This window comes from Trichechus manatus, unplaced genomic scaffold (genome assembly GCF_000243295.1).
Source record: "Trichechus manatus latirostris isolate Lorelei unplaced genomic scaffold, TriManLat1.0 scaffold00011, whole genome shotgun sequence".
Taxonomy (NCBI): domain Eukaryota; kingdom Metazoa; phylum Chordata; class Mammalia; order Sirenia; family Trichechidae; genus Trichechus; species Trichechus manatus.
In genome coordinates this window covers 22111121-22136741 of record NW_004443947.1, presented here as the reverse complement: position 1 = coordinate 22136741, position 25621 = coordinate 22111121, and the positions used below count along the sequence as shown (strand labels likewise).

At 43.3% G+C, this 25621-nt stretch overlaps 1 protein-coding gene across 1 annotated transcript in view; it reads left to right on the top strand.

The window, feature by feature from the left end:
- The window catches only part of ADRA1B (adrenoceptor alpha 1B), a 66688-nt gene extending 47055 nt beyond the window's left edge, over window positions 1–19633 (top strand). Inside the window, exon 2 of the mRNA XM_004371247.1 lies at window positions 18512–19633. Within this exon, the coding sequence (XP_004371304.1) occupies window positions 18512–19119 (608 nt within the window). The 3' untranslated portion in view covers window positions 19120–19633. The remainder of the gene's footprint in view (window positions 1–18511) is intronic.
- Window positions 19634–25621: the final 5988 nt, after the last annotated feature.

Below are 25621 nucleotides of genomic sequence, written 5' to 3'. Positions count from 1 at the left end.
CGCCATCCTCTTTTCTAAGGAGCATTCTGGCTATACTTCACTCTTCTGGCAGTCCATGGTATATTCAATATTATTTGCCAACATCATAATTCAAAGGCATCAATTCTTCTTCTGTCTTTCTTATTCATTGTCCAGCTTTTGCATGCATAGGAGGCAATTGAAGAGACCGCAGCTTGGTCTTTGTTTTTTAACACTGTTAACACCTTAAAGATGTCTTGCAGCAGATTTGCCCAATGCAATACATCATTTGATTTCTTGACTGCTGCTTCCATAGGCATTGTTTGAGGATCCAAATAAAATGAAATCGTTGACAATTTCAATATTTTCTCCATTTATCATGATATTGCTTATTGGTCCAGTTGTGAGGATTTTGTTTTCTTTATGTTGAGGTGTAATCCATACTGAAGGATGTAGTCACGGATCTTCATCAGTAAGGGCTTCAAGTCCTCTTCACTTTCAGCAAGCAAAGTTGTGTCATCTGCATAACCCAGATTAGTAATGAGTCTTCCTCCAATCCTGACGCCGCGTTCTTCTTCATATAGTCCAGCTTCTCGATTATTCACTCAGCATACAGATTGAATAAGTATGGACATCCAGACTACACATCTATAAACAGCACAGGCAGAAATATTTAACACATTCAGTCCTTTTTCACTGAAATTATCAGAAAACATTCTCACCTGGCCACAGCGAGCCCAGCCAGCTCTCTGTTTACATCTCAGAGTTTAACGGTGAATTGTTTCCCAGGTACTTCCACAGAGAAGGTTTCCTAGCAGGGAGGTGCCTTCAAGCAGGGAGAAAGGACAGGAATTTCAGGGTCGTTTTAAGGTATGCCTGTGGGCTAGACCGAGAAGCAGGATTTATGAATTGAATTGCATCCCCTAAAATATGTGTTGGAATCCTAACCCCTATACCTGGTTCGAAATAAAATTTTCTTTGTTATGTTAATGAGCCATAGCACTGTAGGGTGTGTCCCAAACCTAATTGCTTCTGAGTTATAAAAAGAGAAAATTAAACACAGAAGTAAGAACAAACGGGGGAAAATAGATGCCATGTGAAGATTACCAAGCAACTGAGGAACGCCGGAGCTACAGAGGCTAAAAGAGACAAGGATCTTCCCCCAGAGCCAACAGAGAGAGTTCCCCTAAAGACTACACCCTGAATTCAGACTTCCAGCCTCTTAAACTGGAACTGAGAAAGGAGCCCTGGTTGAGCAATGGTTAAGTGCTCGGCTGCTAACCAAAAGGTTGGTGGTTCAAACGCACCCAGCGGCTCTGCAGAGGAAAGGCTTGGCAATCTGCTTCCATAAAGATTATAGCCAAGAAAACTCTATGGGGCAGTTCTACTCTGTCACACGCGAGGTCGCTACAAGTCGGAATCGACTCAACGGCACCCAACAACAACAACAAACTGTGAGAAAATAAATTTCTGTTCTTTAAAGCTACCCGCTTGTGGGTTTTATTTTGTTACAGCAGCAATAGGAAACGGAGACACAGGATAAAGCCCCTCTTTGCCAGAATCTGAAGAGAGGCACATGTACTGCAGCAGCAGCAAGGATTTAACCATTTCATTCTACAGTATCCTGATCCAGGGCAGTGCGCTCGGCTCTCAGGAAACTCGGAGGGCTCTGGTGAGAAGACAAGACATGACGTCCTGGAGGGAGTGGACTGCAGGAGTCAAGGAAGGCTCAACCCCAGGTGCAGGCCCTTAGGGAGGAGTGCCTCCCAAACTGGGCCAGACAAGTGCAGGGACACGCAGAGCCTTCCGGGGTCCCAGGCCCAATCAAAACCTGGCAAGCCAGTTTGGATATTGGTAAAAGTTTTGATTACCACCACACAAAGGGAAGAACAAAGGGATGAGTCAGAAAGAGGAGGGCAGGGAAATCAGCAGAGAGTAGCTGAGAGGAGGGATAAAAGGCAATGCATGCAGCCTAATGGCCTAAATGGCCCAATCTCGAGTTTTTACCATGATTCCCCAAGGCCAGTAATTGTCCCTGTTCTCTGATGGAGGCTTTCATCCAAAGATTCCTGAGCCTGTTAGACAACCAAGGGGTTCCTGTGCTACCTCAGAAGGAAGGATCAAGTATTGTGTGGCCTCTTTTTTCTAGGCTCAAAGACATTCTGGCTGGAGGTATGTTTGTACCTTCTGCCCAAATGTCTACTCTATGTCTAAAATGGGTTGTATACAAAGCTTAGAGTCAGAAAAGGAGGGGCCCTTGGAAGCTAATGTAACCCCCTCATTTCATTCATGAAGGGTCCATAGCGGTGATGACCTGGCCTAAAGGTCTTGCAGCTCCTAGCCCAATGCTAGTTATTTTTCTTCCCCTTATGTGGTTAAGCACTCAGCTGCTAATCAAAGGGTTATCAGTTCAAACCTACCCAGCAGCTCTGCAGAAGAAAAACCCGTTGCCGTCGAGTCGATTCCGACTCAAAGCGACCCTATAGGACAGAGTAGAACTGCCCATACGGTTTCCAAGGAGTACCTGGTGGATTTGAACTGCCGAACTTTAGGTTAGCAGCTGTAGCTCTTAACCACTATGCCACCAGCGTTTCCCTGCAGAAGAAAGACCTGGCAATCTGCTTCCATAAAGATTACAGCCAAGAAAACCCTATGGAGCAATTTTACCCTGTCATATAGGGTCACTATGAGTTGGAACTGACTGGACGGTACCCAACAACAATGGCGTATTTTCAATTTCTCTCTTTTTTTTCCGTTTTTCTTTTCCCCTGATTACAAAGGCAATATTTGTTCATTGCTAAAAAAAAAATCTTAAATTCAAAATGAAATCTTCCCATAAGCCCTTCCTCAGAGATAACCATTATGAACAGTTTGGTATATTTTCATCCAGATTTATCTCTGTGCATATACTAAAATATACATACAAGCGCACACATGCACATGTTCACACACAGAGAATGTTTTTTATAAAACTCAGATAATACAAAGTGCTCTTTCCTGAAATTTGTTTTTTTTTTTTTAATTTAATTCTGTCTTGGATATCATTCCACACAAACTTAGCTTACCATATTAACAGTCGAATGGTGTTTTCATTGTGTGAATGCGACATGGTTTATTTAACAAGCCCCCTATTGTTGGAAATTTAGGTTATTTCCCATTTTTTTAAAACATTACTGCAGTTCCTTATACTTTTGATCTCAACTCTCTTTTAAGAGCATTTCTGTAGGATAAATTCCTGGATGTAGAATACATAGATCAAAAGCTATGCTTATTTTAATTTTTAATCTTACTAGAGATGTCAATTTTCCACCCAAAATTTACACTCCCACCCAGAGTATATGACAATGTCTGTTTTCCCTAATTGAGCATAAGCATTTTTTTCATCTCTGCCAAACTCATAGACCTAAAATATTTTGCCGTTTTTTAATTTGTATTATTTATTATGTAAAGAAATTTTATATCTTTCACTAACGCTTTCAGTGTCCATTATACTTATTCTTGTTACTTCTTTACCCACATGATTTGCTTAGTTTTCTATTGAACTGTTTTCTCTGATTTATTTGAAGGAGAACTTTATGTATTAGATTTAATTTAAATTTAACATTGTTTTTGAAGTTTGGGACCCTGTAGAAATGTGTAGGCAAATTCATCAGTACTTCCCTTTGCAGATCCTGAAGTTAAAGCATGCTTAAAAAGGGCTTTCCTATTTCAAAATTATAAAAATATTCACCTGTATCTTTTAATGTTTTAATAATTTTATTTTTTCATATTTAAAATCTTTGATGCGTTTGAGTTTATTTTAGTATGAGAAATAAAGCAGGAATCCAGCTTTATTTCTTTCTAAATAGCTAGCCAGTTGTCTCAACACCCAAGTAGGAAATGGCGTATAAAATTCTCATGGCTATTTGGTTCTCATTCTAAACGATATAATTCCATTGATCTATTTTGCCTTTTCCAGCACTTCCAGCCCTGATGTTTTTTTCATTATTGTAATTCTATAATAGGTTTTAATATCTGCAGGGATAGGTTTACACATCTCCCCCATACCTCAGTGGCATCACTAGCATGGTGGGGGGGTGCAGACCGCATTGGGTGACACTGTCAGAGGGGGTGACACCAAAATGACAGTCTATAAAAATATCCCTGTAGTTAGTTACAGCAACAAAAACATCTTTTGTAAGCCCAGCTTACACGTATCAATAAACCTACAAGGCTAAAACCCTATGCTAATTTACTTTTTGAACCTTCTAATGTGCTCTGGGTCAGAGCTGTCATTATTACCCAATTACAGTGATGCTTTGAATCATGTGGTTTCGTTTGCATGCACTACAAGCACACACTGTTGTTTTCATTGCTGCTAGTGTTTTTATAGTCACTGATTTTGTCAAATTTTCTGGTGTTTTAGCTACAATATTGCGGTAATTCGTATTTGTGAACCTATATCAATAACTTTGTTGAGACTGAAGTAGTAATTAAAAGAAAAGAAGGAGTGGTATACCGGAATTACGATTTACAAGTAACATTAGTACAGAAAACATTACTAAGGATTCTGTATGGTCTGGTACCGGAGGAGGTCCATGAGGGGGTGACACCATGAATTACTGCACTGGGTGACACCAACCCTAGTGATGCCACTACCATACCTACCCCGCCATTCTTCTTTATTTATTTTAATTGACTTGTCTATATTCTCATGGTTATTCTTCCATATATTTGGTATTGGATTGTTTAGGTTCCCCCTCCCCCCAAAACAAAATCCCTCTGTTGTGATTCTAATGAGATTGTTTTGAATCCACAGATTAATTTAGGGAGAACTGAAGGTATCTTAAACAGAAACTTTTGTACAAGAGCAAGATATAGCTCTCCCTTTATATGTGTCTTTTTTTTATGCCACTTTATAAAGTTTTATACCTTCCTTCACAAAGTATTCACCAATGCTTAGTCTCTAAAACTGCCCCGCAGGGAAATTGCTGTTTCCAGTGAGGTCAGAGCATGGAACAAACTCAGCTTGGCATCCAAGATAGACCCTTAAGTGCTGTGGAAACCACTCATCCATCGGCTCCCAACTCTGGGCCTAAGCCAGGAGGTAGCTCACATACTAGAAGTTGAAATGGGCCAATCAATCAACAGGAAATTGACAGGCACTGACAACATGTCCAGCCTTGCGCTAGAAATATGAGACACAGACCCCATCTTTATGCTACCTAAAGAGACAGGAGGCCCATCTCAACAATGGCATTCTGTGTTAACCCACATGCTATGGACTCTATTTTGATGAGAAATAAAGAAGAGGCCTGGAACAGTTACAAAAGGTTTCAGGAAGGAGATGGGAATTGAGCTGGGCATTGGCACATAGTTACCATTTAAAAATTAAAAAAGAGGAAGCAAGGTACATGCAAGGGAATCAATCAGCAACTATTTCTTCAGCACCTACTGTGAACACAGTGTTGAGCTAGGCATATAAGAAAAAGTCCATTCGTTGAGTACATGTGTTATACACTTAAATATTTGTTAAGCACTCACTATAAGCAAAGCTCTCTGTTCGGTACTAGAGAAACAGGACACATAAGATAGACTTTGGTCTCGAGGAGATCGTAATCAAGAGAGACAGAATCTAAATAAATTCAATAGCCATTATGATATCTGTGGAGAGAATAGCAGAGACTCTTAATCTGAGGACTGTGAGCTTCTTGGGTGTCTATGGATGGACGTTAGGGGGTCTGTGAGCCCCTGAAATTGGGTGGTGCTAAATTATCAGCATAACTAGCATTGTCAGACTCTCAGACGGGTCTGTGACACTCCCTCCCAAAAGTGGCACAAAATTCTAAATTGTTTTACTTCTAGATACTTGCAATGTTACTGGCCAGATACAATATATTTAAAGATATCATTATGAATGCATAAGTGAACAATTCTAGCCTCCTCCCTCCCTGGAAACATTCTAAGAGTTCGGAGGCGAGTTGAATATTGTGGAGATGGTATGGCTTTGGGGCCAGGCAGGCTTGGATGTGAATCCCACTTTTACCGCATACTACCTGTGTGATGTTGGGTGAGTCATGCACCTCTGGGAGCATCAATGTTCGTATCTGTAAATTAAAGAATTACAGAACCCAGCCCTCCTTCTGGCCTTTTGAGAGGATGAAACTAGGTCAGGTGTACAAACCACCTGGATCTTAGCAGACCTTCGTGGCCTGTCCACGCCTTCCTTCAGCTTTCACACTTCAGAGGAGGCAGTGACCGTGGGCTGTGGTGACGAGAGAGGGAGTTGGAGCCTGGAAAGGATGGAGAGGAGGAGAGGAGACGAAAGGGCATCTCAGACCAGTGTGAAGTGTCAATAAAGGGAAAGGGGCCAGACTGCGCAACTCAGGTTGCGACGAATCAGTCCATTGCAGCCAAGTTGTGCCAGCCTTAAATTCCAGCCTGAGCAGTTTGAACTTTAGCCTATAAACTGTAGGAGCTGCTGGAGAATTTGAGGCAAGACAGTCAATCCCATGGTGAGGTGGCTGTCAGCCCAGCTTTTGCTCATCTGTAAATTCCCAAGATATCCAGGAAAATTATTATAAAAAATAAATCTGTAATGTGGGCTAAGGCAATGCTTCTCTGCTAGGGATCTTGTTTAAAAGCAGATTCTGATTTACTGGATCACTGAGATTCTGTATTTCTAACAAGCGTTCAGGTGATATCAATGCTTCTTATCCGTGGACCTCACTTTGAGAAGCCAGAAAAACCAGTTGCTATTAAGTCTATTCCGACTCAGGGTGATCCCATGGGTGTCCGAGTAGGACTGTGCTGCTCGGTAGGGTTTTTAGTGGATGATTTTTTGGAAGTAAATCACCCAGGCCTTTCTTTCAAGGCACCGCTGGGTGGACTCCAACAGCCAACCTTTCGGTTAGCAGCTGAGTGCATTAACTGTTTACATCACCCAGGTATTTAGGTCTTATTCTTTTTATTACTATTGTTATTCATGCAACACACGAGGTGGCCCAGTGTCCACCACATGTCAGGCACTGTGCTAGGCCCCCGGGATAGAGAGAAGAATCCGACATGAACTCTCTCCTCTAGAAACCAACAGTCTAATCCAAGGCTATGAGACACAGATCTAGGCAACTGTAATTCAAGGTAGAAAGCGATAAACGCCATATTTTGGGTTCAGATAAAGTGCTTTAACAATTCAGTGGAGAGAGAGAGAGATTATTCCCAGTTAAGGGAAAAACTGCCTAGTGCTTAAGGAAATGAATGGAAGCTTCTTTTTTTATTGTGAAGCAATGAGTAAGAACCTTTGGAGTCAGATTTTAATCCTAGCTCCACCATTTGCTAGGCATGTGACCTTGTTAACTTCTTAAGTCTTAGCTTCCTCATCTGTAAAATAAGGTAAAATAATAGTGGGGCTGCTGGAAGCATTGCATGAGAGAACGTTTATAAATATAATACCTAATAAATGGTTCCTAAAAAAAAACCCATTGCTGTCAACTCAGTTCCAATTCATGGTGACCCCATGTGTTACAGGGTAGAACTGAGCTCTGTGAAGTTTTCTTGGCTGTAATCTTTATAGAATCAGATCACCAGGACTTTCTTCTGTGGAGCTGTTGGGTGCATTCAAACAATCAACCTTTTGGTTAGCAGCCGCGTGCCTCATTCATTGCAAATGGTGGCTCTGGTGATTATTATTGTTTCCAGTATTTGCTTTAAAAGTCAACACGCCTCTGTCGGCTCCAAAGATATTGTATTTGTTGGACAATTTTATTATTTCAATCCGGGGTTAAGTGGCAAATGAAAAGGGAAAAACCTCAAAGGGAATCTCCAAATCCAAGGAAACCTTTACAAAGCTGGTGCTGAGAGAATTAACAACTGTTTTAAAATTTGTGAGTTTTTGATGGGCCAAACCATTTCATTTGAGGAGGCTTGGCTTGGCTGAAGATGTAGCCAAATTTTCCTAATAAGACCCATATTGAAAAGGAGTTCTGCTCAATTTACAAGCTGACCAAAAAATGATTTCACCACTCACTGTCTCCCCTGAGGTCATCAGCTTGTCTGATGCTGACTGTGAAATAAATCAAATCAAATTTATAATCCTATAGTCCCAGAATGTCAGACCCAGAGGGATGTTCGAAACTATCCAACCCAATCCTGGTATTTTATGGGTAAGATAAATGATGTTTTAAGTTCCCAGGCTTCTTTGCAGTTTTCAAGCCTGTTCATTGGTTCATTCCTTCAACCAATATTTAGTAAGCACTTGTAAATGGAGGAATACATAAAGAATAAAAAGACTCACCATTTCTGCCTTGTGAATAAAGGCACATAGACATGTCAAGGGCTAACAGAGGAGGCTGCTGGTCTTAACAATGAAAGATCACATTTCAAACCTGTCTCTTTCCCTTATCTGCGGGGGGACCTTGGGCAAGTGCCTCTGCGTCTCCTTTTCTTAAGTTATAAAATGTGGGTAATCCCATCTTGTTGTTAGGGCTGTTGAATGGATTAAATGAAATAAGGCAGGAGAAAGTTAGCCAACACGTAACAAGGGCTCAATAAACACAGCACCTTTTGGCTTATTTGTTTTTGTTTTTTTAAATAACATTCCTTGGATTTTTCCCAAATACAAAAGTAATCCATGATTATGGGGAAAATTTTGGAAAACACTGAAAAGCACAGAGAAGGAAAATTCGCCCATAACCCCCCACCAAGAGATAAACACTGTTGATGTTTCAGTGTATATCCTTCCCATCTTTTGTGTACATAAACAGTTGCCATCAAGCTGACCCTGACTCATGGTAACCCATGTACATCAAAGTAGAACTGGGCTCCACTGGGTTTTCAGTGGCTGATTTTTCAGAAGTAGATAATCCAGGCCTTTCTTCCATGGCACATCTGGGTAGGCTCAAACCTCCAGTCTTTCAGTTAGCAGTTGAGTGCATTAACTGTTTGCACCACCCAGGATCTCCTTTGTATACATAAACCAAAACCAAACCCATTGCCATTGAGTTGATTCTGACTCATAGTAACCCTACAGGACAGAGTAGAAGTGCCCCATAGAGTTTCCAAGGAGCCGCTGGTGGATTCAAACTGCTGACCTTTTAGTTAGCAGTCAAACTCTTAACCACTGTGCATATATAATTTTTTTTCCCCCATGAGCTGTATTGTTAATGGTTAAGAGCCTCTGTTAGAGGCTGCCTGGATTCAAGCTCCAGCTCTGTCACCCACTAGCTCTGTGGCCTCTGAGCTTTACTTCAACTGTAATAGGGCCTCCAGGCCTGGGCGCATAGGCTGGACATACAGGCACCACAGAGTGCCGTGGACTACGGTATGAGTGGCGCTCTCTAGAGCCGTACAGGGCACAGTGATGCAGGGCAGCTCTGGGAACAGTGACCATAGAAGGAATAACTGGCATAGTGATGGTTAAGCATTGAGCACAGCGCCTGGCAGAGTAAGAGCTTGTTAAATGGCAGCTACTCTTCTATACACACGCCCTGTGTTTTTTGACCAGTCAAGGTTCACAGAGGGTTGAGACCTGTGTTCACTGTTCAGGTTTGCTCATGGCACCATAAGGATGACCTGCTGGGACCACATCCAGTCAAGACATGCTCCTCCCTGTGCTGATCCTGCTCAGCATTAGCCTTTATCCTTGCACTTCACAATCCCTCTAAATCGCCCTTAGGCAGGCCCTGGTGAAGTGCAAAAGAGATGGGTGGGCTCATAGCAACATCTGCTCCCCTCTTGATCTCTCTTCCCAAGTCCCACCTCCTACCTCTCTCCCCAAAAAAGAGTAAAATGATAGAAATGCCTCGCCCAAGTATTGAGCTTTTAACCCCTCTAAGCCCTTTCAGAAGTGTTGTTTCATTTAATTTGCTTAATTGCCTAAGCAAGAGGCTGCCAAGAGATATCAGAGTAGTTTCCTAGGGCTGGGCCTGTACTGCAGGTCAAATTCACGGTAGGTTTGGACGGTGTGTATCTTGGTTTCCTAGTGCTGCTATAACAGAACTACCACAAGGGGATGGTCTTAAAGAAAAGGAATTTATTTTCTCACGGTTTAGGAGGCTGGAAGTCAGAATTCGGGACATCAGCTCTAGGGGAAGGCTGTCGTTCTGTTGTCTCAGGGGAAAGAGCTCTTTCAGTTACCGTAGACCCCGCATTCCTTGATTCCTTGGCAATCTCCATGTGGTATGTGTCTTCTCCTCCTTTTGTGCTTGCTTCTCTGTGCCTACTCTCCTCTTTTTATATCTCAAAAGTGAATAGGTTTAAGACACACCTTACACTGCTGTGGCCTCATTAACATAACAAAGAAAACCCTATTCCCAAATGGGATTACACCCACTGATATAGGGGTTAGGATTCCAACACATATTCTGGGGGGACACAACTCAATCTATAACAGTGTGCAAGATAGCGTGAGATGATCGCTGGAGATGACATGAGGAACTCTGAGTCACATACTCATTCATTCATTGAACAGATATTTTATTCGGCACCTACTTTGTGCCAGGGGTTGTGTTCTCCAGTGAGACAATTATTCCCTCTTCACTTCTTCTTCAATCTCAAACATTTGAAAAAAGGAATTTTTAGATTTCTGAAAGAGGAATCCTTCTCACTTTAGGGCTAGAATGTCTTCAACGCCTCTCAACCCCTGATAATTTCCCTTTTAAAGAGAGAGCAGCCCTCGGACTCACCACTGCCCAGAACTCTCCAGAAGGTGCTAATGTTATTTTGTTTTCATCTTTTTTTTTTTCCCCTACCATGAGCTTCTATTTATAGCAAATGATGAGGGATTTAGAATAGTGATGAAAAGCTTCCTTAACAAGAATTCAGGTTAGATACCAGAAGTGAGTTGAATTCTAGAAAAGTGTTAAGTAAATGATGTACAGGTGGTCAAGTGACTGATGCTTAGGAAAGCAAAGATTTGAGATGGGTGAGTGTTAACCCTTTAAGACTGTGATGACAGCTATGGAACCTTTCCCTGAAAACTGCATGAGCATTGTCTATAATTTCAGCAGGATCAGGAACCACCTGGAGCCCACTCTTGGGCCTGGGTGAGCCTGGGTCAGCACAGTACACCTCATCTTCTTCATCACCTTCCTCATCATTACAGTAGTAGGACTGGCAGCAACAGCGGCATTGGCAGTAGTAATAGTAGCAGTGTTTGTAGCAGCAGCTTCACAGCAGTCATAATAGCTTATCGAGTGTTTTCAATATGCCAGGCACTTCAAACAGGAGTTCATCTCACCCACACAGAAAAGAACTATCATCATCCCAACTTTATAGGAAACTGACCCTCACCAAGCTCACCTAGCTTCTCTAAGTCACACAACTGGGACATACCAGGGCCAAGATGTGAACCCAGGTCTGTTAGCAGTGGTTCAGTGGTAGAATCGTCACCTTCCATGTAGGAGACCCAGGTTTGAGTCCCAGCCAATTCACCACATGTGTACCCACTGCCCATCTGTCAATGGAGGCTTAAGTGCTGCTATGACACTGAACAGGTTTCAGTGGAGCAGGCTAAGGCAGCCTAGGAAGAAAGGCTTGGTGATCTACTTCCAAAAAATGAGCCAATAATATATGTATAGAATAACCTACATAGGGGACACAGTTACGGATACTTCTTATACATAACCAACACCTTGAGAGATTGGTTTTCTGGGTTTGAAGGCTTAGGACCATAGCCTCATGGGACAACTCAGTTAATTGGCATAAGATAGATCATAAGGTGTATGTCTACATCTCAATGTGGTGAGTAGTGTCTAGGGTCTTAAAAGTTTGCGAGCGGCCATCTAAGACACTACTATTCATCTCTATTCATCTGGAACAAACGAGAAAGAAGGAAACCAACGACTCAGCAAAGAAAGTAGTCTACCAGACTGATAGTCTACATGACTATTAGCCTCATCTGCCCTGAGACCAGAAGAACTTAATGGTACCCAGCTACCACTACTGATCATTTTGATCGGGGCCACAATAGATGGACTCTGATAGAACTCAAGAAGAAAGTGGAGCAGAACTCAAATTCTTAAAAAGTCCAGACTTACTGGCACCATAGAGACTAGAGGGCCCCCCTAGACTATCACCCTGATATACTCTTTAAACTTTAAACCAAAATTATCCCTTGAGGTCACTGTTTAGCTAAATAGCAGATTGGCTCATAAAATAAAGAATATCACCCGTGAGTAATGAGCTTCTTTTAAAAAGCATCTAGAGGAGACCACCAAAACCATTGCCATAGAGTCTATTCCAACTCATAGCGACCCTATAAGATACAATAGAACTATCCATAGGACTTGCAAGGAGCAGCTGGTAGATTCAAACTGCTGACCTTTTGGTTAGCAGCCAAGCTCTTAACCACTGCACCACCAGGGCTTCATGGGAGATCAAATGGTCAAAAATTACTCTAAAGCAAAGATGGGAAGGTAAGGGGGCAGGGAAACTAGAGCACTGGAAATGGCGCAACCAGAACAGAATGAATGAGAATGATGACACATTGTGAAAAATGTAACCAATACCACTGAATCATTTGTATAGAAATTGTTAAATGGGGAAACTAATTTGCTGTGTAAACTTTCACCTTAAACACAATAAAATATTATTTTTTTTAAAAATCAGCCAATGAAAACCCTATTGGTCACCATGAGTTGGGAACAACTCAATGGCAGCTCATAGCAACAACTACCTACCTGTGAAGTCTGAGCAGGTCCCTAACCACCTACCTCCACCGCCAAATTAAATGTTTGTTGAATCAAATGAATGACCACTTGAACAGGTTCTACTAGCAGCTCTGCCATTCACCATCTAAGTGACCTTGAGCAAGTCACTTGCCTTTACTGAGTCTCAGTTAAGGGGGGAGGCTTCCCAGTTCTGGTAAGTCATGACTCCAGACGCAGGGCAAGGAGCATCGGGATCACATCATGGCAAGAGAAGTGAAGCCAGGCTCGGGGACATGCACAGGGAGGCAGTGGCAACGTCAAAGAGCCCAGCACAGCCCCGACCCCCAGCACAGAGCACCAGCCTTCGAAGAACCCACATTTATTTCCTGTTGATGTTTGCTCACCTCTCCTGGCAGCTCTGCCAGGCCCTGCCCCTCCCCGGAGAAAGATTTGTTTGGGTGTCCAGGGAAAAAGATCCCTGTCACCGATATTCTCTTTCATGCCAAAGAGGCTTAGAACCTTCCCTGGTTAACTACGGCTTCTTAGCTCCCACTAGGGCAGGCCGGTGTGGCAAGCAGAGCCCCTAATCCCAGTAGCTACTGTGCTGCTGGGGGGGTCGGAGGGTGGGGGTGGGAGACAGGGGGCAGAAATATGTGTGCAATCTGGGGCCGTCCAGCGGTTCAGTCCCTGACCCACACTGCCGCCCCGTGGTGGGTCTAGAGAAGTAAGCACGCCCCAGCAGGGATGGGCAAAGCTTCCATCTCTGGCTTCACGAAGACTGAATTTTAAGTATGGAAAGGAGCCAGCTCAAATCACTCAGCTAAAAGACGAAAACTGTGGCCCACAAAAGAAAGCAATTTACCCAAAATGATGCATGAAGTTACCAAGCATAGGTCCCAAACATAAGTTTCCTATAATTAGACTCCCAGCCCAATCCGTGATTTACAGGAATGATAATTATTATTTGATTAGTTTCCATCAATGCAGAGTTGATTGGGTGGCAGGCACCTGATACTCAGAGTACTAATAAGAAATTTATATGTTTAAGCCTCTAACAACCCAGAGAGATTAGTACTATTATTAGCCCATTTTCTAGTTCAAACCCCTGCTGAGAATTTACATTCCAGGCGATGGTGATGCTGCTGGTTAGGGACCAATTCTGAGAACCACTAGCAGAGCAGTGGTTCTCAACATTTATTATACATAAGAATCACATGGGGATCTTGTTAAACTGTAGATTCTGATTCAGTACATCTGGGGTGGAAATGGAAACGAACCAGTTTGAAACTCTGGAACAAATGAACAAATAAATGAATAAAAATAGCTACCACTATCATATGCTGGAGTCCCTGGGTGGTGTAAACAGTTAACGAACTCGGCTGCTAACTGAAAGTTTGGAAGTTCACGTCCACCTAGAGGTACCTCAGAAGAAAAGCCTGGCAATCTACTTCCAAAAAATCAGCCATTGAAAACCCTATGGATCCCAGTTCTACTCCGATATACATGGTGATGACAACTGGTTTTTATCATATGTTAGTATCCTGATCCATAAAATGGGACAAATAATAACACCTCCCTCAAGGGGTTACTGTGATAATAAATGAACTAATGGTATAAAGTGTTTGGCACAGGGCGTGTACACAGCACACACACACATGATTTACATGGCAGTTATGAGGAACATTAGCTATTAGCATTATTGTTAGTCATGTATCCCTTAAAAGAACCAGTCCTCAAATGTTGTGTTATATATATCTTTTAAAAAGTAAGGTTAAAAGAAAAAGAAAAGAGCCAGCCCCTCAGGGTGAGTCCCATTCATCCATTCCTTGTCTATTTTACTATCACCTTCAAAAGGGTCAGCACCAAGCAAAGTTACAAGTTTGTCCTCAGTAAACATGCTCTCCTGCTCTGGATCCTCCCATCTTCAGCCGCAACTGTCTATGTGTCCCCAGCCTCCATCCTGGGCCCTGGGTGCCCTCATACCAGGCAGTGTGCTGCTTGTACACATACACATCAGAGTTTACCCTCCCAGGGTAATGCACAATGCTTCCAGTCTTTACCTCCCTCTCCCCACTCCTCCTCAAAACTTATTCTCCAGTTTTTCATCTTGTCAAGAATAGTTTCCTTTGCCCTTTGGACTCAGTGACCAAAACAAGTCTAATCAACTCATCCCTGTCATGGGATGCTAGGTATTCACATGTATTTGCATTTTAGCTGGGTTTTCTGTACAGTGTTTTAATCCAAAGTAGCATCTCTCAAATGGTGGGACACAAACCTAATGCCGAGGGCCTTGTCACAAATCAGACCACAAAGTGGCTCCCCTATCTGCCTCACCTACACTAAACCATTTTCCCTCGAGTTGAGAAAAGAGGTCAGTATATCTATAGCCATGGTGGCATTGGAGGTTCAGTGATAGAATACTCACCTTCCATGCAGGAGACCCAGGTTCAAATCCCAACAAATGCACCTCATGAGTAGCCGCCATCCGTCTATCAGTGGAGGCTTGTGTGTTGCTATCCTGTTGAACAGGTCTTAGCGGAGCTGCCAGACTAAGATGGACTAGGAAGAAAGGCCTGGTAATCTACTTCCCAAAATGAGCCAGTGAAAGCCTATGGATCACAACAGTCTGATCCCACAACCAGTCATGGGGTGGTCCAGGACCAGGCAGCATTTCATTCTGTTTCATTGTGCATGGAGCAGCCATGAGGCTGGGGCTGACTTGACAGCAGCTAACAACAACATTCCTATAGTTAGCACTTATAGCCAGTTATGGCTAACCCTCTTTGCAAGTTTAAAACCCTGGTGGCTGCCTTAGCCGTGCACCAGGAGCCCAGCCATCTCCACGCCACCACCATCACTTGGTTGATAAGCAGGGACAGAGGAGTCATGGCTCTCTGTAAGAATAGGCCAAGCATCAAGTAACCAAGAAGCTGAAGTGCTAGAGACAGGAAACTACAGTGCATTCCAAAATCAATGATAAAAATTAAGGCATCTGAGGCATCACCTGTGTGATCTTCAGCCACTCTCTGGGCCTCGGTGTCCCCATCTATAAAATGAGAAGTTTGGGCTTGTAAGATCCCTTTCATTCAGATAATCAACAAATACGTTCTTCATTCAACAAATACTTTCCACCTGCCTTGTGTTTACAAGGCCCTGCTTGTGGGGGGCATTCTGGGAGATTCAAAGATGACTCACAGACAAAGCCGTTGAAAACCTCAGCCTGACAGAGGAGATAAGACAGGAATACGAAAGTCACCTACCAAAGGCAGGGAGCGGGGTAGGGATGCTGGGCTTGAAGTTACAAAATATTCTGTAAAGTACAATTCCATTTTTTAAAATAACTAAATATGTATATACAACAGAAAAAATTCTGGAAGTGTATGCACCAAAATGTGGTTTCTCTGCATTGTGGAATTATGCATGCATTTTAATTTTTTTTCTTTTTGCTTTTCTATATTTTCTCATTTTTCCAGACTATTATTAAGAGCGTTTTTTAAAGAAAAAAATAGACTTTGTATTCAAACAGAAAGTAATCTAAATCTCAGCTATACTATAATCATGCTGGGTGACCTGGGACAAGTCACTTAGACTCTCCAAGTTTCAGTTACCTTACCTTTAAAATGGATTTTTTTTTTTTTTTTCAGTTTAATATTGCCGTAAAATGTTTTGGGGCCTCAAATTCAGAAAGATGATTTAATTGTGTTCCTCAATTCATAACACCTTATCATTATTAGTCTATGCCAGGCCTCCTCTCTCTTAATTTATTGATTTATATCCTTTTCTGCCCATTTCCATTTCTCTCTGCCCCACTCTTTGGCAACCATTTTGTGTTTAATGAGTATTTTTTAATTTGAAAGTGTTCTTGAGAAATGTGGATGGTTGTTTGGTGTGTTACTTATATGGTATTGTGTTATAAATCTTATTCTATTCCCTACTTTTTCACTAAGGACAGTGTGTTTAAGATCCTTCCTTATTGCTATGTAGGCATGTCATCTGGGGCTTCTAAATGTATAACCACCATGCTAGGCATCCACCCCATTTCACCTTTTCATAAGCCCAGTGAGAGACACCCAGATTTTTCCCAACTCCCTATCACCACAAACAATGCTGCCATGAAATTCCCCTAACGTTCCCTATGGACCTGTGTGAGAATTCTTTGAGATCTGTTTTCCGGAGCCGAATTGATAGGTCACAAGGTGTGTACAGGAGTCATGGGTGGTGCAAACAATTAAGTACTCAACTACTCACCAAGAGTTTGGCAGTTCAAACTCACCCGGAGGTGCTTCGAAAGAAAGGCCTGGCAATCTGCTTCTGAAAGATCATAGCCTTAAAAACCCTACGAAGCAGTTCTGCTCTGCACCGTGGGATCTCCACGAGTCAGAAACGACTCAACAGCAACTTGTTACTGGTTACTGTTTAAGGTGGTTATACGTAATTGGACCAAGTGATTCCAGAGTCTTCTCCAGAACGTCTGCATAACCCATGTTCCCACCAACCATGCAGAAGGCTCCCCATGCCCCCACACCCACACACGCGGCACTATCTAGCTTCCAAATTTTTGCCATCCTAACAGATACAAGACATATCTCTTTGTGGTTTTAATTTTAATTTGACTACCTAATATTTTGAGAACTGTCATATGCTCATCAGCTCTTTGGGTTTTCAGTTTTGTAAATTGCCTGTTCACATTCCTCGCCCATTTTTCTACTGTTTTTTTCTTGCTGATTTGCAGCAGTTCCTTATGTATTCTAGATGTTAATCCTTTGTTTTAGACATTGAAAATATCTTCTTCCATTCTACTACTGCCTCGTCCTTTATCTTTTTAAAGTATTGTTTCTCTTCACTTTTAGATAAAAAAAAAAAGATATTCCTTTACGTTGTCTTCTATTCTCTTTGAAGTTTTACCTTTCACATTTAGTTCTTTAATACATCTCATATTTGTCATGGAAACAAACCAGTATCTATTTCATGGAGTTTTGAGAAGGATAAAATAGTACAGGTAGAGTGCCTACCACAGTGCCTGACCCAAAAAATGTGTGCAATTTTGGGTGATGATTACTCCCACTTGGGTAGAACGTGGTAAGTGCTGCCCTAAGAAATCTATAGAGGAGTTTAGGTGCTATTTAGCTAGATTAGGAAAGGTTTCATAGAGGAAGAAGAAGGTTTATTTTTGTTTTTTCTTTTTTGTTTTTTTTTTTTCCACTGTTGCTGAAAATATACACAGCAAAACATATACCAATTCAACAATTCCTAGACGTACAATTCTGTGACACTGATTACATTCTTCAAGTTGTACAGTCATTCTCACCCTCCTTTTCGGAATCGTTCCTCCCCCATTAAGGTAAACTCACTGCCAACGCCGCCCACCCCCACCCGCAAGCATCCTATCTAATTTTTCGAGTTGTTGTCAGTTTGATCCCATACAGATAGTTCTTCAAAAGAGCATAATGCAAGGCAGACATTCTTTAGTAATTAAGCTAAACTTTGTTTGGTTTGGAGCTCTGGTGACAAAGTGGTTAAGAGCTAAGGCTGCTAACCAAAAGGTTGTAAGTTCGAGTCCACCAGCCGCTCCTTGCAAACCTGATGGGGCAGTTTCATTCTGTCCTATAGAGTCGATATGAGTCGGAATGGACTCGAAGGCAACGGATTGTTTGATTTAAAGAAAACTTCATGGATATTTTTGGTTTACGGTTTAAAGATTAGAGGAAGAGAAAGTTTTGAGGTCGGTCTTAAAATTAACGAAGGATTCATTCGTTCTGAGATGGGAAGGCGAACATTTCAGACAGAGGAACTGACCTAGGCAAAGGCCTGGCGGCAGGAAAGTTGCCAGTTGACAATGTTTAGGGGGAGCATGTTGAGGAGCGGCCTGATTACTCACAAACTGCTGTCTTTCTGCTCTTGCCCACCCCACCCCTTCCCCACTGCAGGCTCCCTGTTCTCCACCCTGAAGCCCCCTGACGCCGTGTTCAAGGTGGTGTTCTGGCTGGGCTACTTCAACAGCTGCCTCAACCCCATCATCTACCCGTGCTCCAGCAAGGAGTTCAAGCGCGCCTTCATGCGCATCCTCGGCTGCCAGTGTCGCGGTCGTCGCCGCCGCCGCCGCCGCCGTCGCCTGGGCGGCTGCGCCTACACCTACCGGCCGTGGACGCGCGGCTGCTCGCTGGAGCGCTCGCAGTCGCGCAAGGACTCTCTGGACGACAGCGGCAGTTGCCTGAGCGGCAGCCAGCGGACCCTACCCTCGGCCTCGCCGAGCCCCGGCTACCTGGGCCGCGGCGCGCCGCCGCCGGTCGAGCTGTGCGCCTTCCCCGAGTGGAAGGCGCCCGGCGCCCTGCTGAGCCTGCCCGCGCCGGAGCCCCCCGGCCGTCGCGGCCGCCACGACTTGGGCCCGCTCTTCACCTTCAAGCTCCTGGCCGAGCCCGAGAGCCCCGGGACCGACCGGGGAGCCAGCAGTGTGGGCTGCCATGCAGCGGCCGACGTGGCCAACGGGCAACCGGGCTTCAAAACCAACATGCCCCTGGCGCCCGGGCAGTTTTAGGGTCCCCCCCCGCCCAGCTTCCTTTCCCTGGGGAGGAGTCATCGTGGGGGGAGGGCGGGCGGAGGGAGGGAGGGGAGTGTCAGCGCCCTGTAGACACGGGCCCCAAGGGCAACGGGGGGAGGGGGGCGGGCAGAGGGGCAGCTGCTTTTCTGGCAGGGGCATGGGTGCCAGGTACAGCGCAGAGAGCTGGGCCGAGCATGCTGAGAGCCTGGGGGACCTGACGCTGCCGGGATTCACAACTCTCTCTCTCTTTGTATATATATAAATGAGTCTCTCTCCCTACATGTATTTAACCGTGGGTACACGTGAGTGTCTGTGCGGTGTACGTGTGGTCTGCATGTGTGCGTGTGCCGGGCCGCCAGTGCGGGGGCAGAAAGTGTGTGCGCCCAGGGGAACAGCCGGGGGCGCTGTCGTCTCATGACTTTGTACCTCTCAAGCTCCTCCTTGTACTTCACTAAATGGTGGCACCTTGTGGGCTGGAAACAAAGTCAGACATTAAAGGTTATTTCTCCTGTGTGGCTTTGAGTCGTTTGTGAATGGAGTGGCAATCAGGGTCTTGAATTTTCTTCAGGTTTATCGTGGTCCCAGGCTCCTTCATGCCCTTCCCTTCTGCCCTCAGCCCCCACCACCTAAAGGCCCACCCTCACAATGAAGCAACAGCCAATAGAAATAAGTCAAGGATCCTCCCTCCCATCCTGGACCCTCTTGGCCTCATTTCTGCTTTTACCATTGCTGTCCTTTGGCAGAAATTACCCCCTGGACTTGTCCCGTAAATGCTGCTTGCCTGCTTTTGAGCCTCATCAGCATCTAAGGCCTCCTGATGCTTCTTCCTGCTGTGAGAAACACTAGTCAGTGTCTGGCCTCGGCCTGATCCCTAGGACAACAATTCTGCTGAGATTCCCTGACCAGCACCCTAGTAGGCCTATCCCTTGAGAGGGCATGGGACCCAGGCAGAAATATGGGCTGTGTTATGGATTAAATTGTGTCCCCAAAAATATGTGTTGTAAATCCTAACCTCTATGCCTGTGGTTATAATCCTATTTGGGAATGGATTGTCTTTGTTATATTAATGAGACAGGATTAGTGTGAGATGTGTCTTAAATCAGTCTCTTTTGAGATATAAAAGAGATTAGACGAGCAAGCAAAAGAAGCAGAGATGAGGGAAGAGAGATGCCAAGCCACATGAAGACTGCCCAGGAGCAGAAGCTCAGAAGAGACAAGGACCTTCCTCCAGAGCCAACAGAGAGAGAGACTTCCGCTAGAGCCAGCACCCTGAATTCAGACTTCTAGCCTCCTAAACTGTGAGAAAATAAATTTCTGTTTATTAAAGCCACCAACTTGTGGTATTCCTGTTATAGCAGCACTAGGTAACCAAGACAGGCTGGTTCCCTTCCACTCCTGTGCATCCCCAGCCACTCTACTGGACTTCTAGGACTTCTTAAACTTTCAGATTCTAGGTAAGCTCTCACTTTTAGTTGTTTGGGATTGTCTAAGCCAGAGGTTTTGTATTGCAGATCCCTTGAGACTCTGATGAAAGCTACTGTTATGGATTGGATTATGTCCCCCAAAAACTGTGTTTATCAGTATGGCTGGGCCACAATTCCTGGTACTGTGTGATTTTCCTATATGTTGTAAATCCTGCCTCTATGATGTTAATGAGGGAGGATGGGTGGCAGTTGTGTTAGTAAGGCAGGACTCAGTCTACAAGATTGGATTGTGTCCCGAGGCAATCTCTTTAGATATAAAAGAGAGAAGTAAGCAGAGAGACAGGGGGACCTCATACCACCAAGAAAGCAGTGTCAGGAGCAGAGCGCATCCTTTGGACCTGGGGTCGCTGCGCAGAGAAGCTCCTAGTCCAGGGGAACACTGATGAGAAGAAGGCTGACAGAGAGAGAAAGCCTTCCCCAGGAGCTGATGCCCTGAATTTGGACTTTTAGCCTACTCTACTGTGAAGAAATAACTTTCTCTTTGTTAAAGCCATCCACTTGTGGTATTTCTGTTGTAGCAGCATTAGATGGCTAAGACAGCTACTAACACTTCTTCCAGAAAAAATGCACATACAAAAAAAAATTTACATTTTCATACAATTTCAGGTGACTTATGCCTACTTAGGATCCCATGAACTAAGCATGATACCCCAGATCCACAGGTTATTTCAGCTGAACTGGAGTTTTAGGAATTATCTGGACCAATGCACTCATTTTTACAGATAAGGAAACTGAGGTAAATAATTTGATCAAGTCACACCAAAGCTAAGAGTAGGACCCAGGTCTCCTGCCTCTTTGTCCAGTACTTTTCACTTTTCCCTGTGCTACCATCCTGGGGTTCGGTCCATCCTCTAACAAAGAGCAGGTCTCTTCTTGCCCCTATAAAGAAAAGGGGCCCCTGGGAAAAGAAGAACCTGAATCTCATTTCCAAGGAAGAAAAAACAGCTTGGGCAGTCCTCCAAAAGCATTTTATTAGCAACACAAATTTTCTTTCAAATCAACCTTACACAAAATCCTGATATAAGAGCAGCCCAAAGTGAAGTGGGTAAAGGAGGACAGAGTCTCACCCCTTCGTCCTCCTCTACTTCCTCCTCAGCCCCTTCTTCTGACCGGCCCCAAGCATCCTAGGGCTCCACAGAATGAAGTCTGAAAATCACTGGCCTAGTTCCATTGAATGAGATTTGGAGTCAGTAGGACCTGGATTCAAGTCTTGGCTCTGTATGACCTTGGGCAACTCACCTTGCCTCTTCTGCTCTCAGTTTCCTCATCTATCAAATGGACATGATCATCACAGCTTATAAGGAAGCACAAAGGATTCAATGAGATCATCGTGGTATAAACACTGAGCTGCAAATCACTGGACAGATGCAAGTCATAATTTGGACCTCAGATATCTGAAGCCACAGGCACCAAAGGCATTTCCTGAGCTGCTCAGTTCTGATGACCTCAGACATTCTGGTATTTGGAGGCCACCCAGACAGCAAGAAGGCAGTGGCCTCCTGCTGCCTCTTTCCAGGAGGAAAGTTGGCCAAGCAGGGGCTCCCATCCCCAAAGAAAGCTGGGTTTCAGATCTGTCCCAAGCCAGAACCTGCATTGTACTGGCCTTTCCAAGCCATCTTACTATGGTCAGGCCCAGGTTAAACCCAGAGTTCATCAAGAGCCACTGGGGCAGACAGGCCCTCTCTGCTCTGACCTTCCAACTGGCAGGAAAGCAGCCCTACTTTATACGCTCCAGCCACCCAAACCCTGCTGGATTCCAAAGCGAAGGGCCAAAGTACGAGAAGGAGAGGCAGGGTCATTTGTCACCACTAGGGCATGCACAGGGATAGATCTGTCAACCAAAGCAAAGAGACAAGTGACTTGGCAAGATGGGGTATCAGTCAATCCTCCAGACCTGGGCTGAGATCCCACCTCTGCCACTTAGTAGCCACGTGACCTTGCACAACTCACTTCACAGGGCTAAACTCAGTGTCCTTAACAACAAAATAGGGATAATGATAGTACTTCATAGGGACATTGGGAGGCTCAAATGCAATCATGAGGGTAAAACAATTAGCCCCATGCCAGGCAAGTGGTAAACATCTGATAAATGGCAGCTATTAGTGGAGGTATTAATTATTCAATTCTTTAATTTCATATATGAAGTTTATAAAATATGAATACAGGGACAAAGAAAACATCCCAGTTTTGTTCATTAGATTTAGGGATTTTAGGACTCAAAAGGCACCTTGAAGAAGCAAGACATAAGTTTATGACAGAAAAAAAGAATTTTGTGCATGAAGAAACATGTTACTCAAAGACATGATCATCCCAAACTAAAAGTAAAAATTAAAAAAAAAAATTTAAGTTGTAGAACATTCAAGTGTGACAAGCCAGAATGCCTAATGAGGCAAGCTGAAAGTCTTAAAGATAGCACCTAATGAAGGAGCTGGTAAAGGGCACAGCATAGCAGCTCTGAGCTGCACCTGGGTTCAATCCTAGCTCTACTACGTGAACCAGGTACCATATCCACTCTGAGGCTCCATCTCCTTGCGTGTAAATTGAGCATACAGTTAGCACCTACCTCATGAAGTTGGAATGAAGAATAAATGAAACAAAATGGGAAAGAGCTTGGCATAGAGTAAGCACTAATTTTATTAACTATGGGGCTTATATAGCCTCCATTCCAGCAGTTTGCAACTTTTCATAGATGTGCACCTCCTCTAAGAATCTGATGAAAGCTAGAGGAAAATGAACATAACAGCCCAAACTTTACAATTCATGCCCCACCAAGTCTCCCAATGAACATATGGAGCCCAGATTATAAACTTCTCAGCAAATCTGAATCCCTCAATATACAGCAGAAGTAGCCAAGTAAGTCCCGGGAGGGGAACATATGACAGTGATAAATATATCAGGCTCCATGTTGGATACACATATACAACTGAGAATGAGACCAAGACCCAGCCCTCAGGGAGCTCACAGCCTGGATAGAGAGGTAAGAAGAGCACCAGTAATTCCATTCAAGTGTGTGACAGGAGCAGGGTGGTCCAACGCCATCCTCACTTGGTGAGACTCAAGTGTCAGCCTCCACCTTCTATTTGTGGGCGGGGGTGAGGGTGAAGTGCCCTGGGCTTGGAAGTGTGTTGTCCCATGAGGTGGGCTGGGCAGCACTCCTCTGGATAAACAACAGCCCTCATTCTGGCTGTTGTACCACAAGTTCCTCACTAGATGTTAAAAAGTAGAACAGCAGGAGGCGGCGCCAACATGGCACTATAGACAGAAGCACCACGCCATCCCTCCACAGCAAAGACCTGAAAAACTAAGTAAAACAGATGTCAATCCTGGAACCCTAAGTGTCAAATGAAGAGATAAAGAACACAACCAAATGAACTCTCAAGGACTATTCAAAACCAAAAGATTTACAACAGGGAACCAGAAAGGTTACTCTGCAAATAACAACAACGTCAGAACAATAAAAGAGGGAATAAGCGGTGTAGGTATAGAACTTTCTAATGGAGAGGAAGGCAAGGTGATACCAGGTAAAAGTAGACTGGTTCAAACTTAGGAAGATAAAGGTAAATTTGCAGGTAACCACAAAAAAAGCTAACAAACTTACTCATCAAAATAAAGCAGAAAAACATGAAGTCTCAGTAAAAACAAAATCTACAAAACAAAAGAAATGAAAAAAAAATTCATAAGCAAAAGGTATTCAGTGCAGGTGAGTAAGAGGAACAAAGAAATCGTCAGCACCACAAAAAAAAGCACTACAAAATAACAACAATAAACTCACACCTATCAATAATTACACTGAATGCAAATGGCCTAAATGCACCCATAAAGAGACAGAGAGTGACAGAATGGATTAAAAAAAACCAGAATCCATCAATATGCTGTCTACAAGAGACACAACTTAGAAACAAAGACATATATTTATTAAAAATTGAAGGATGGAAAAAATATATCAAGCAAACAGCCACCAAAAAAGACCAGGAGTGGCAATACTAATCTCAGATAAAATAGACTTTAAAACAAAATCCACCATAAAAGACAAAGAAGGACACTATATCATGATTAAAGAGACAATCCAGCATGAAGACGTAAACATAATAAATATCTATGCACCCAATGACAGGACTCCAAAATACATAAAACAAACTTTAACAGCACTGAAAAGAGAAATTGACAGTTCCACTATAATAATAGGATACTTCAACGCACCACTCTCAGTAAAGGACAGAACATCTGGAAAGAAACTCATCAAAGATACAGAAGATCTAAAGGCCACAATCAGCCAACCTGAACTCACAGACATATGTAGAACACTCCACCCAACAGCTGCAAAGTATATATTCTTTTCCAACACACATGGATCGCTTTCCAGAAGAGACCACATATTAGGCCACAAAGCAACCCTTAACAAAATCCAAAACATTGAGATAATACAAAGTAGCTTCTCTGATCACAATGCCATCAAAGTAGAAATTAACAACAGGAAGAGCAAGGAAAAAATATCAATTACATGGAAACTAAATCACACTCTGCTTAAAAACCACTGGGTAATAGAAGAAGTCAAAGATGGAATCAAAAAATTCCTAGAATCAAATGAGAATGACAACACGTCATACCAAAACCTTTGGGACACAGCAAAGGCAGTGATCAGAGGTCAATTTATAGCAATAGATGCACACGTCAAAAAAGAAGAAAGGGACAAAATCAAAACATTAGCTACACAACTTGAACAAATGGAAAGAGAACAGCAAAAGAAGCCTACAGCCACCAGAAGAAAGGAAATAATAAAGATCAGAGCAGAAAGAAATAACATAGAGAATAGAAAAACAATAGAAAGAATCAACAAAACCAAAAGTTGGTTCTTTGAAAGGGTCAACAAAATTTACAAACCACTGGCCAGACTGACAAAAGAAAAACAGGAAAGGATGCAAATAACCCAAATAAGAAATGAAATGGGGGACATTACAACAGATCCAACTGAAATAAAAAGGATTATAACAGAATATTATGAAAAACTATACTCC